The sequence below is a fragment of the Phoca vitulina genome, unplaced genomic scaffold, assembly GCF_004348235.1.
Source record: "Phoca vitulina isolate PV1807 unplaced genomic scaffold, GSC_HSeal_1.0 scaffold14, whole genome shotgun sequence".
NCBI classification, from domain to species: Eukaryota; Metazoa; Chordata; class Mammalia; order Carnivora; family Phocidae; genus Phoca; species Phoca vitulina.
In genome coordinates, this window is record NW_022589717.1 from 13983819 (window position 1) to 13997986 (window position 14168).

General features: G+C 33.2%; 1 protein-coding gene across 1 annotated transcript; it reads right to left on the bottom strand.

Annotated features, from left to right (window-relative positions):
• Nucleotides 1–229: 229 nt before the first annotated feature.
• On the bottom strand, nt 230–520 carry LOC116637412 (ATP synthase subunit e, mitochondrial-like). The gene has a single exon (XM_032412759.1). It carries the CDS (start codon nt 490–492, stop codon nt 247–249), a length of 246 nt encoding a protein of 81 aa, XP_032268650.1. The 5' UTR covers nt 493–520; the 3' UTR covers nt 230–246.
• Nucleotides 521–14168: the final 13648 nt, after the last annotated feature.

Below are 14168 nucleotides of genomic sequence, written 5' to 3' on the forward strand. Positions count from 1 at the left end.
ATATATTTGTCAAAACATACCAGAGCTATATTTTGTGGCCTTAATGATGTTGGTAATCCAAAGATTCAAACTATCTAATGAAACAGTCAGTATTTTGTTTTTGAGGACTTACTGAAGAGGAATAAATACCTTATTTGAAGTGTGACAATCCCTAAAATATGAATGCATAGATTAATTTTATTTTATTTTATTTTATTTTATTTTTTTATTTTTTTTTTTGAGAGCATCAAACACAGAAAGCTTTATTCATCCACACCATTCCAGAGAAAGGCAGGCTCCCTTTAGTATGCTGTCGTCTTGGGCTTCTGCCAGTTCTCTCTCAATCCGCTTCCGTTCATCCTGCTTCTTTTTCTCCTCAGCGGCTATCCTCCTCTCCTCTTCTGCCCGAGGTTTCAGGTAACTGTAGCGCTTGGCTCCATACGCCACGCTGAGGAACAGGACGGAGTAGCGGCCGAGCTTGATGAGCGGGGAGACTGGCACCGGCGGCCCCATCTTGACCGTAACCTTCACGCCGGAAGCACAATCTCCATAGATTAATTTTAAATCATTTATTGATCTTAATTATAAACATACAGTTAATCAATATTATTTATTTCAGAGGTCATAAATTAAAAAAGCACAAAAATTAAATTTTGACAATTTAAAGGAAATATAATGCTGATAAAGTAAACTGATTGAAATATAAAATAAAATAAAATATGCTGAGGCTATTTGTGAAAATGGGTAAACTAACTGTAATATTCTGTTTCCACTAATGAATTATGATTCCTATAATTAACATTTATTCCCCAAACCTAAAAGGATATTTTATCTTTAATATACCTTAATATTTGAGTCTCTGATTGTGAGATTTTGCCCACTGAAAAAATTATAGCAATGCCAACTTTGGGAATAAATAAATTGGAATCAGTCATGAAAAAATAGGATAATGAACACTGACATAAAGAACGAGATGAGGCTTACTAATCACATCACTTAGCAACAGCTAATGAGGAGGCCATCATGCCAATTTATCCCCCAAATTATATAATTCAGCTGAAGCATCATAAGCAAATTAGAAATTTTAATGATTATCTGAAGAATAACACAGCAATGTAAAACGACCCAGTCCATCTTTGAATTGTAGTTTGGTTTAAAAAAAAAAAAGACCCTAAAATTTTAAATGTTGGTAGCAAAATATTATCATATAAAGCTAGTCTGAAGACTTAAAGGGAATCAGGAGTCATGTGAACTCAATTTTTTTTTTTTTTTTTTTGGTCTTGTAAACACAAGTCCCCATAAATGACTGTTTTTCTCTGGTATATTTTAAAAAATTGTCTAGTATCTATAACATTATCCTTGTTAAAATCTTGGCTATACAGGGTGCCTGGGTGGCTCAGTTGGTTAAGCGACTGCCTTCGGCTCAGGTCATGATCCTGGAGTCCCTGGATCGAGTCCTGCATCGGGCTCCCTGCTCGGCAGGGAGTCTGCTTCTCCCTCTGACCCTCCCCCCTCTCATGTGCTCTCTCTCATTCTCTCTCTCTCAAATAAATAAATAAAATCTTTAAAAAAAAAAATAAAAAAAAAAAAAATCTTGGCTATACAATGTAATTTAGTAGTTTTTGCTAATATCCTGTCAAATTTAGTAGCTGTTGAGGAAGGAATTCTTAAACATTTTAAGGAACAATATTATGTATCCTTTCCTCTCACCTATTACATAAAGATCAAAAACATTTGTATATGTGTGTCTTTAAGGACATTAAAGCTCAGAACGTAAACCAAAAAGACACTTTTAAAGAAAAATTTTTCATCCATGTTACTGACCAACATTAAAAGTACATTTAGCCATTAAGTGCTAATGATGAATAAATTGGTATCACAACACATACTTTGAATTAGTGTAAGCGTAGAAATTAAAAAAAAAAAAAAACATGGGAGTAAATTTACATTTTCTTTTAATTATGTCCATGGAATTCATATTTACACTTTTGAAAAGTAAATAAGTAGCAGCAAATAAATTAAGTTTTTATGCCCTTAGAATATTTAATGTAACTTTGTGTCTATTTAGAAATAATGATCTACACACAGTGTAAGTGAATTTACATGTGTTGATTTACTTAAGATTAAGGTGCCAACTATTACCTAACTGATATTAAATTATATTATAATTTAAAATCTTCTTTTTTTTTTTTTAGAGATGGGAGAGAGATAGGGGAAGGGCAGAGGAAGAGGGAGAGAATTTTAAGCAGGCTCCACGCCCAGCACAGAGCCTGATGCAGGGCTCAATCTCACAACTCTGAGATCATGACCTGAGGTGAAATCAAGGGTTGGATACTTGGGGTGCCTGGGTGGCTCAGTCGTTAAGCGTCTGCCTTTGGCTCAGGTCATGATACTGGGGTCCTGGGATCGAGCCCCGCATCGGGCTCCCTGCTCAGCGAGAAGCCTGCTTCTCCTTTTCCAGATCCCCCTGCTTGTGTTCCCTCTCTCGCTGTGTCTCTGTCAAATAAATAAATAAAATCTTAAAAAAAGAGTTGGATACTTAACCATCTGAGCCACCCAGGCACCCCTAATTTAAAATCTTATATGGAATTAACATTCAAACTGATGTGTATTGATAGAAATAGACCACTTTTGAAATTCTAAGAAAAAAGGCAAAAAACTAATGGAAGTCCACCCACTGAACCATAGTTTCAGGTTTTTATTTTTTTTAAACTTGTTTAATGATATATTTACACTGGAGAATAATTGTTTCCCAAAACACATGCTGGGTTTTAAACATAAGATTCTCATTAAATGTATACTATGCAAACTTTGAGGTCCACAGCAATAAAGTATTGATGATTCTACAGTTTTATAGGATATAAATGTTATTTTTGTATTTAGACATCTATTCTACATTTACATTTTTCTGCTTTTTAGCAAATCACTTTTCAAAAAAAAATAATGGGCACATGTACATTTTAAATTGCATTTTATTGTGAATGTTTCTTGTATAGAAATGTGATTATGATACAAAACTAAAGGGTGAGAAGAAATCAATATTGATAATAGACTGGATGTTACAAATAATATTAATATGAAAATAGGAAGAGAGTGAGAAAGAGGATCAGGTAGTGTATAATACAGCTAAGAATATTAGAAAAAGTCAAATTGGGCAATCAGAAAAAGACAAATCAGCAAGAATCAGCATTTCATAGTTAACTGATTTTTTTTTAAAGATTTTATTTATTTATTTATTTATTTGAGAGAGAGCAAGCAAGAGAGCATGAGCAAGGGAAAGGGGCAGAGGCAGAGGGAGAAGCAGACTCCCCACTGAGCAGGGAGCCCAATGCAGGGACTCATTCCCAGGACCCAGGGATCATGCTGAGCTGAAGGCAGATGCTTAACTGACTGAGCCACTAGGTGCCCATAGTTAACTGATATTCTTGTCAAAATAAAAGAAGTTGTGGTTGAACACATACTTTATTTTCACTGAACACTACATGTTGCATGACTAAAAAAGTGCCATTTTCCCCAAAGAGAAACAAATAATAGAAATGAAATATCTCTTCATATATATTATATATGATATAGTATATATGCATCATATATATAATATATATATACATATGAGATATATGTGTGTCTTTGTGTATCTATTTATGCCTCAATGAATATTTAGACATAGAAACTACATATTCCTTATGTGGAATATGCACATGATATGAGAGAGAATATGTGTAAGGGAGAAAGAGAGAGACAGAAAGAGAGAGGGTATGTTAGCAACTATTATCTCAATATACTAAACTAGAGAGAAAGAAAAGCTAATGTTTAAAACCCACTTCATAAAAGCACTTTACCCTATTTACATAAGTTCTTCTGCAAATTTCACTGGCCAGTTCTTCCCTGAAACACTGTACTGAAAAGGGCCACTATAGAATTCTGAGTAAAGTTCAGTTGTTGTGTTTTGTTTTGTTTTTTTTTTCCTGATTCAAAATCCATTAATTTCCTTTTTGCTCTGTGGGTTCTGCTGACCTTTATAATAATGTGAAAAGTATACCAATAATGAAGGGTAAAGAAAAAATGAGGTTCTAACCTAGAAAGAATGTCAACCAGCTTTTCTCAAGTGAAATCAAAGGACAGGGTTTAGGTGCCAATTAAATGCTTTTAAGAAGGGGTGTAACTCACAGGAATGACAATACTTTTTGCACCAAGTGTTTTTATCATTTTTATCATTACTTCAATTAAATTCAAATGAATCTTTAATTACTCAAGTGCAACAAAAATTGTATGTGTATTATTTACTCATTTATTTACATATGCAATTGGCATTAACATATATTATAGTAATCATGAAAGTTATTATATTAGCAATATTATATAGATGAGGAAACTGAGAACCAAAAAATCTAAATCTAATGATTTCACCACAATATGACAATGAATCCTTAAATCAATATTCTTTGACTCCTACCTAATCAGTCTTCCCAAGGATAGTGATTCCTAAGATTTTCATCACATTTTGTATTTTATTGTGATATATCAATCTGAATATAACTCATTGATCTAAAGTTAATTTATATGCGAATTTGAAAGATTGAATTGGATGAATTGAAAGATCCTAACTTACTAGTAATAGACTAACATTAGAAAGCTATTTCTATGTATTAGACCTATTCAGACATTATATCTTTTAAAAAATATCAATCACAATGTTAAGTACTTTATTCTTTCCCAAAGGATGAGGTGGAGGCTACGAGAACAGAAATAATTTGCCTAAATTCACACATGGAGTCAAAGCCCTGTGTATTTGACCTTGGAGGACTTATTCTCTCAACTAAATAATAATAAATAATGACTAAAAAATTATACTAGCATAACATCCCATCAGATGGCTAGCAAAACTTCCTTTTATTCAAAAGAAGTTAGATGGGGGTGCCTGGGTGGCTCAGTCGTTAAGCATCTGCCTTCGGCTTAGGTCATGATCCCGGGGTCCTGGGATCGAGCCCCACATCGGGCTCCCTGCTCCGCGGGAAGCCTGCTTCTCCCACTCCCATTCCCCCTGTTTGTGTTCCTGCTCTCGCTGTCTCTCTCTCTGTCAAATAAAGAAATAAAATATTAAAAAAAAAGTTAGGTGGAAAACTTTAATACATAATGGCCACTTTAAATCTTGGGTACAAATAATGAAAATCACTTGTGCTTACTTGTGCTTAAACCATTAAAAACATTGCAGATAAATACTTCTTGAAGGTGGAAACATTTTTTTAAAAAAAATAAAAGACTACCTAAGGGCACCAGTCTGTCTCAGTCCATAGAGCATGTGACTCTTGATTACAGGGTCATGTGTTCAGGGCCCACATTGGGCATATAACCTACTGAAGAAGAAGAAGGAGGAGGAGGAGGAGGAGGAGGAGAGAAAAACATGTACCCATACCTATTAATCACAAGTAGAAATTACTGTGTTTTCTCAAAAATAAGAATTTCCTAAATTTTTTTCTAAAAACAACCTTAAGAACAAGCCTAATGTGTCCATCACGGTCTGAAACTCAATGTTGTTGATGAACTAGTGTTCCAAATATATCTTTCAATATGCTGTCAATCGGTTTCAGGGAAAAAAAAAATTACTGTATATGCAACAGCTGATCACTGATGAAAATTAACATATAAAATAATTTCAAATTTACTCTATGATTTAGTTGCTTTTAGAATAACCTGAATTATTTTAAGACAGGAATATGAGCTTAGCTATAACTAGATTTGACCTCTTTACCAAATGACCAAGTCCTTTCAAATGCATTGGCTTCACGGGAGTCTGCTTTGTTGTCATGTTGGATGAACTATTATAAGACTTACTGCTGAGAATCAAAGTAAACTACATTTGGACCTTTAAGTTGTACCAGTAACATTGTGCTACTTATCCTGAAGTTATTTTGGATCAGGGAGATATGTTACAATGTGCATTGAATCCTTATGAAGGCTCATTTTTCTACCCTTCATTCTTTTATCTCAGAGGTAATTGTGTAAGTTTCACTGTAGAAGTTCTTGAAAAGACATTTCACAAGTTTACTTTGGGCCATCTCAAAATTTATTAATGTTTGTTGTTTATTATTATTTTATTTTTTTAATAAGCCAACCAAACAGGTCATCGTGTGTAAGAGCATACACTCTCAAGATGTTTCTTGAGTTCAGAATTTGGGATCTACTAATTACTATGTAACCCAAGAAACTTAAATGTTCTCCTTATGCTTGTGTATATATGTATTTTTTTAATAAAATTAGTATAATGATAGAACAGATCTCCAAGAATTATTGAAGTGATTAGATTGGATTCTATGTGTAAATTACTCATGTGGCTAGCCAAAAAATGATATTCATAATAATATGTGTAATTATTATGCAAATTATATAAATTGAGAAACACAATATCATTGACAGTTCTATTGAGAGTTTATTCAATAATTATTTATATGTATATTGTTTATGAGTCAGACAATAGTACCAATCCAATGAGATTAAAGTCAAATGAGATTCAGTATCTACCTTTTTAAAAAATTCATTTTTATATTTAGTAATGGAAAAATTACAAAAAGGTTGATAATATTTTGACTGAGATAAGTTTTTTTTGAGTTAAATTTATAAAGTACTATGTGAGTGCATTTGAGTATTTTCTTAGAAATAGAAAAATGTTTATTCAGGTTCTTTGCTCGTTTTTTAAATTGGAGTATTTGAGGTTTTATGTTATTGAGTTATATGAGTTCTTTATATATTGAGGATATTAATATCTTTCAGATATGTGATTTGCACATATCTTTTCCCACTCCATAGATTGCCTTTTCATTTGGTCAATATTTTCTTTGCTGTGTAGAAGCTTTTTAGTTTGATGTAGTTTGTTGATTTTGTAAATTTAATTCCTTGTGCTTTAGGTGTTGTATCTAAAAAATTATTGCCAAGACCCATGTCAAGAAGCTTTTTCCTTATGTTTTCTTCTAAGAGTTTTATGGTTTCAGATATTAGAGACGTTTACAATAGCCAAGATATGCATACAACCTAAGTGCGCACTGAAACAGATGAATGGAGAAAGAAAATGTGATATCTATATACCTATATAATTACATAGATATATATCATGTAACATATGTAATAAATGTGATATCATACACACACACACACATACTATACAGCCATAAAAAAGAAGGAAGTCCTGCCATTTGTAGAAATGTAGATGAACCTTGAGGGCATTATGCAAATGAAATATGTCAGACAGAGAAAGACAAATACAGCATGATCTCATTTATATGTGAAATATTAAAAAAAAAAAAACAAAAAAACAAAAACACAGAAAAGGAGATCAGACTTATGATTTCCGAAGATGGGAGGTGAAGTTGGGGAGTGAGAGAATTGGGGGAAGGTCGTCAAAAGGTACACACTTCCATTTATAAGATAAATAAGTACTAGGATGTAATGTATAGCATGGTAACTATAGTTAACACTGTTGTGTGGTACATTTGAAAGTTGCTAAGAGAATAGATTCTAAAAGTTCACATCAAAAGGAAAATAATTGTAACTATATGAGGTGATGGATATTAACTACACTTGCTATGGTAATCATTTCACAATATATGTATGTCAAGTCATTATTATACCTTAAATGTATATAGTGTTGTATGTCTATTATATCTCAATAAAACTAGAATAAAATAAAAACTAAAATAAAACTAATGGTAGTAACCAAAGTAAAAAATTAAGTACTATATAAATGCATAACAAAGTAACTAAGCTCCCACTCAGATGGAACAATTTAAAGATGTTTGTTACTCCCAACAGGGAACAATCATTGAAGGAAGTATAACAGGCAAATGATAGGTGAAGGGCAGAAACATTCTGAATATAATCAGGAGCCTCCTCAAAACCATAAGCAAGGGACAAAGATGTGATGTAATGACTGAACAATGTGAAGCAGGTCAGCATTTATATGTATAATCAGGCATTGACTAATAAAGAATTTTGAGATTGATTACATCTGAAAATTGAAACTTATACTAATAACTTAGAAAATATTTTAAAGGAAAAATGACATGATCAGAATTGCCTTATAGAAATATTTCTGACCTCACTGTAAATAACAGCGTGGAATGGGAGAAAGTTAGAGCAGGTGAGCATTAAGATGCTGTTAGAATTATGGAAGGAAAATGCGGATGGGCCGAACCTATAGCATGGTTGATGGATTGTTAAGATATGAGTAATATTAAATTTAAAGTGGACTTCAATAATAATATTAGACCTAAAGTGGACTTTTAGTCAATAATAATACTCAGTTCTCTCGTTTTATATACATAAGCAGACTGTCAGGGACATTCAGTGATTTCACCAAAGTAATATCAAATTAATGGCTAAGATAGCAGGATTGCAACCAAATGTTCTAATGTTGACATTAATGTTAAATTGCCTAATTTATCTGCAACTTCAACACAACAGAAATATGAAATAGCTACTGGATTTTAGAAGGTGAACCAGGACCTGAATTCTCTCAGGATCTCAGGGGAGATAAGGAAAATCAGTTTTACCTTGTGTTATTCAATGAGAGCAATTGAAAAGGCTTCTGTCAACTTGCACCCTGGAATTCAGACCGCTTTTCTTAGTTCTCTAATGTAGCGTGTTACAGGAACCCACAAAGGATCCTCTAAGAGGGGCTGCCCTGTAATAGGTGTGTAGATCTTGGAGAGTTTCCTGATTCTGATAAACCCAGAAAACTGGAGAGAGACTAAACCTGTGTACCAAATTGTTCTTAGTTCATATATTTGAAAGAAAACTGCTTGGCTTGTGTCCATGGAGGCCTATGGACATAGAGGTGGCTAAAGACAGAGTTTGCAAAGTTAATCCATGCATACTCACAAGAGTAAAAATGATGTGTCCTCTACCATTTGCTTGTTAACCACTGCCCCCAAAGTCCAACAGTCTGATTTGTTTAAGTAACAAGCAATGCTATTTATTTTCAGTATTTGCAAAGAACAATGAAAATTAAATAGTGACACTGCAGAATTTAAGGCCAATACATTAATTCATTTATAAAGGAGGTTTATATTAACTTTGGGAAAATTTAATGATCAACTGAGAAAGGTGCCATGGTTCTTCAGTATTATTAGAAGGAAATGATTAAATAAAGAAGTTGCTGTTATCACAACCTAGTTGTTCGGAAAACAGAGTGTACTGAACTTCTCCCCACTCTTATCTACAATACCATTCAAATCTCCACTCCCATTCTGAAACAACTGAACTTCGACAGAGACCATCTTCTGATTCTGACTCAAATCTGTTTTGCTACCATTTGCTAGTATAAAAAGGTAGAATTTTTTTTCTTGTGAAAAAGTGTCAGATTTTCCAAAGGACTGAAAAAGGAAAATCTAATTATAGCAGTTAAAATAGCTTACTGCATAGGAACAGGTGGGAGACTATGAACTGATTTCAGGAGAAGAGAGAATTTCCATGTGGCATTTTGTTCTTCTGAAAGTTCAAGTCTTTTTTTTCTCTGGTCTAGTACTAAAAAATGAGGAAGTTAAATATGACTCTCTAGGATGGGTGATTCCTTTGTGGAGGCAACTGTCTTATAACAGTTTTTGGGTGAATTTAGCCATGTCATTGGAAATGGATTAAGAAATGCACTTGGCATGAAAGAGTCACCAAGAAGAAAAGAGGCATATGGTCGCCAGTTCTTTCATTATCCCACTGAGCGGCATGGCAATGCATATGCAGTCTGTTGGACATACAGTGGGTTTTCCATTCCTATAGATGAATAATGTTTTTCTTTTTACTTCCTTCATCTATATGTATGAGAGCAATCCCAGTAACAGAAAAAAAAAAAAAAAAAAAAAAAAAAAAAGCTTCTTGAGTACCAGGCATTTGGAGCTTAAGTCCCAACTGTATACAAAAGATGTCTGAAAAACAGTTTCTCATCATCTAGATAGTTGTGATTTCTCTAGCCAGGGGTGTGAAATCTTCCTGTGATATAATTTAGGTGTGGTCTCTTTCTAAGTTGAAGGAATAAACCTCTGATTCCTTGGTAATGCATAATCATTCTTTAAAATGCTGTTTGTCATATCACAAAAGAGTAACTTCTGACCTTCCTATAAGATAATATCTATAAGAACATATTATCTTTCCATACACACACACCTACACACACACACATATATCTTATACACACACACATACACATACTCCTTTGGGTATTGTACCCTTTAACTTAGCATCAATGTACCTCACAGAGTTGTTTTGGAAAAATGCAATACTGAATATAAACACATTTGAAAATCTATGAAAGGATGTAATAAATAACAGGTGTTTTAAGTTTATATGACTTGATCTTTTAGAAACCTACATCTATCTTCTCTCTCCAGATTTTACCTTTTCTTATAAAAGTTGATGCCAATAAATAGCAACAGGAGAAAGAAGAGGACCAAATTCATCAGAACCCTGAAGGTGTTTGTCTATGAGTTAAACAACTGGATGGTGTTCTTGCCCTAGACGCATATCAAGAATGTTTAATATAAAACTAATTTATAAAATCTCTATCTTGCAATACTGAAGCATCTAACTCGGAAAAGTTAATATATACTTTCATGTGTTCTACAATAAAATATGAAGAGAAAATTCTAAAGTAGGTAACGTTGGCTGGAGGGCAGGAGACATCTACCTAGATAGTACTCATCTGATCGTTAATTCTCTCATCTCTAAAACCTGGGACAAGCCTGGCTCAATTATTTCCAATGTGACTGACCAAAATTCATTAAACAAGCTCTCAAAAAATTTCAATTCCCTAGTCCAAAATTGAAACTAACTGAGCTATGATGTCTAAGAAGTGGCCTGTGATATCTATCTTTTCATGAAGATTTTCCATTGAATCTGATGTTTATTCATGAGTGGAAATGGCTGAGTGAGATCACTGAAGATTTCTCCCATTTCTAAGAAATATCTCTGAATCAGTCTATGTTGTTCTGCAAGCCAAATGAATCACATAGTTGGCTTCTTTTTGCCAACATTAGAGACTTTTTTCAAATGAAATTACACTCAGTATCTCATGTTATTAAAAATATATAAGAGGAGATTTTTCTGGTTAAAGGGGGAAAGTGGAGGCCTCACCCCACTGTTAATTTGCATCTCCAAAGCACTCACAGAGAAAAGGGCACATAACTAGAAAACCCAGAGCAAAGCCCAATTTTAAATCTTTTTTCTAAGATCTAACTGTGTAATCAAAGGGAAAGAAAGATTAGGTTAATGAGGGAAGGATTTCTTTTTTTTTTTCTTTTTTAATTCAGGGGAAAATACAGGTGTCCACTCACTTTTCATTCTCACAATTAAATTGTATTATTTTCAGATCCATATATCCTTCAAAATGGCACTTTAAATATTTAAGCTTCTTAATATGTCACAGGATATTGTATTAAATTTAATTTTTAAGTAAATGTACTTGTAAAAAAAATAAATAAAATAAAATAAATGTACTTGTGATTTGGTATTTTCTATTACCATGATGCACTAATTATAAATAACATTCACAACACACTCCAGTCCAACCTTCTTTTTAGCATTTATTTTCATGGTTTTGATATAACATTTGAAAGAAATATACAATGTACTAAAAAATGTACTAAAAGTGATATAAGTATTTAGTGATATAATTGTTTATGTCATAGAGAAATCCCCCATATTTCCCTCATGTATTATGAGAAATAATACACTAAAATACATTCTAAACAGAATTTTTACATTTCAAAAATCCTTTAATATTTGGGACAGAAGGAAACATTCAAAGGACAGAAAACTAAGTCCTAAAATTATCTGGGAACTATTAAAATTGCTAAATGAAAAATGATCATTATTTAAAAACTACATATTAAGAGAATGTTTAACTGAGTTAAAAAATTCCAAATTTGGTACTGCTAAGTTTCCAAAGACCAGGAAAGAGACTGATGACCTTCAATCTGGTAATGTAGTTTATTCCCATTCATATAAAATCTGAAATCCAATAATTTCTAATCTGAAAACATAATGAAACATCTCTTTACATTAAATTAGAATACAAGCAGCAAAGTAATTTTATTATAAGTAAGAAGTCTTCATTTTTCTTTCAAATATTTTATGTTTGATTCAGGCAGTATTCTATTTTAGTCATTTAATCAAAAGTTCTGTAATTGAATAATATTGCCTATGTGTGGAAACAAAAGATAAATGAATATTCTGTCTTTTTTCTGTAGCAGTGTTGTATTGAAAGAAATTCACATAACCTTGAATTGAAAGAGATATATCTAACTATTACTCTTAAGTCAAATTCAGTAAGGTCATTTTAAATGACATTTTATGATGGTTTTTCTTGGTTAATAATTAATACCTAAATCTATGCTCATTTTAATAATCTTCAAATGATATCACTTGTTTGTTCCCATAGTCATTTTTATGACAAAAATAGGTAAAATTTCAAGGATAGCCATTAGAATTTCACATTTATTCACAGTAAACTTAGGAAAACCTAAAACAGAGTCTCTTGTTCATTGTACTACTTGGCTGTCATTTTTTGAGGGATGATAAACCTCATCTAACAGGTCCTTTCCTGCCTTGTGTAACTCTTAAGAATAACCAAAAATCATTAGAAAACACTATAGACTTGTATTCAATTTGACATTGCTCAAGCAGTACACATTTCACTGCTCAGGTGTCTCTCCATCTTGTGGTGACACACTGACAGAACTACCAAATTTTAGTTGAGCTAATACTACTTAATTGTTTTACCTTGAAACTCTGTAGTTGGGACATTAATGTTGTGGATCTTACAGTTTATTTGGCTCCTTTACTTTCCACATTACCATTCCCTTTATAGGAAGTCTGGCTCCAGTCCCCAAGGACTGATGAGAAGTTCTTGTTTTCCACTAGCCTGTGTCTCATGGTGTCCCTATTGAAGTCTGCCTTCCTGTCTTCTTTGCTCTCCTAACCATTGCTTTCTGAGGTTACTCTGTGATAGGCTGCCCAGATTTTCCTTCAGGTGTGAAAGACTTATTTATCCAAGTGTTATTGGCAGACAGAATTCAGTCATCAGCCTGCTTTGGGGTTTGCCTCGACTGAAGAGAATTATCTAGCCCAAACTCATGTTCCCTTTCTGGGGCAGCCCAAATTCAATAACCATGGATTCTAGGGAATTAAGAGGTGAGTATGGTTATGAAGGCTTCACCTCCTGCCTCAATTTTGGATAGCTTTCAAGGGTCATTCCAGCTCCCAAGTCCTGTGTTAGGTCAGTCACTGACATGGCATCACACATCAACTTCTTTCTCTAACCAATCCATTTTTAACCACAGGTGTTGACTCAAAGAGCATTCCCTAATAAGCATTCTAAATCCTAACATGTCACTATTTGCTGCCAGTTGAGTCTAACCTGTGATACTCTCCAAGATTCAAAGTGTAGTGTTTTTTTGCCCCTCCATTCCATGGTATAAACCTGGTATCTAGAGAACTGGTCATAAATGTATCTTCTTACAACTGCTCCAATATAGTCTAGAGGCTCTTATATCAATCGCATCTAAAGGGTATGTATGCAGACTATGACCCACCATAAATGTGAGGTAAATTAATGTGGAGCAATATCCCCCTTACATATGGTAAGACAGAGGTGTTGTACAAGTTTCAACTCTGTAATGCAATGCATTTTCCATTAAGTACTAAAAAACACCTCTTTCCCAATAGAATTCCTATATGCAAAAACATAGTGCAATAATTTTTTTTTCCTGTATGTCCTCAACTTAAATATTTGTGTTCTGATATGACTATAGTTCAGTTAATTGAAAACTAAGAAATTTTGTATCTAAATAAAGCATAACTAAAAGTAGAAGCTGAGGTTTATGTAAAAGTTTTACGAGAGGGAGATGGGTGTGGGATGCAGTGGCTACCAGTGACAAGTTACTTGGGGTGTTCTGTAGACACACTGCTGGTTTTCATGTACTGAATTCCCACAATACATGAAACCTCTACATAGGGGAAAACTGCTTAACCTCTCTGGGCTTTACTTTTCTAATTTGTAAAATAGTCATAGTAGTACCTATCTCATAAGGTTATAGTGAGAAATACATATCGACCATATATAAAAATATATTTTTAAATTCTTAGGTGAGTCCTAGCCTAGATTGAATTTTCAGGCATTGCTATATTTTTTTAATTTCATTTCTGTA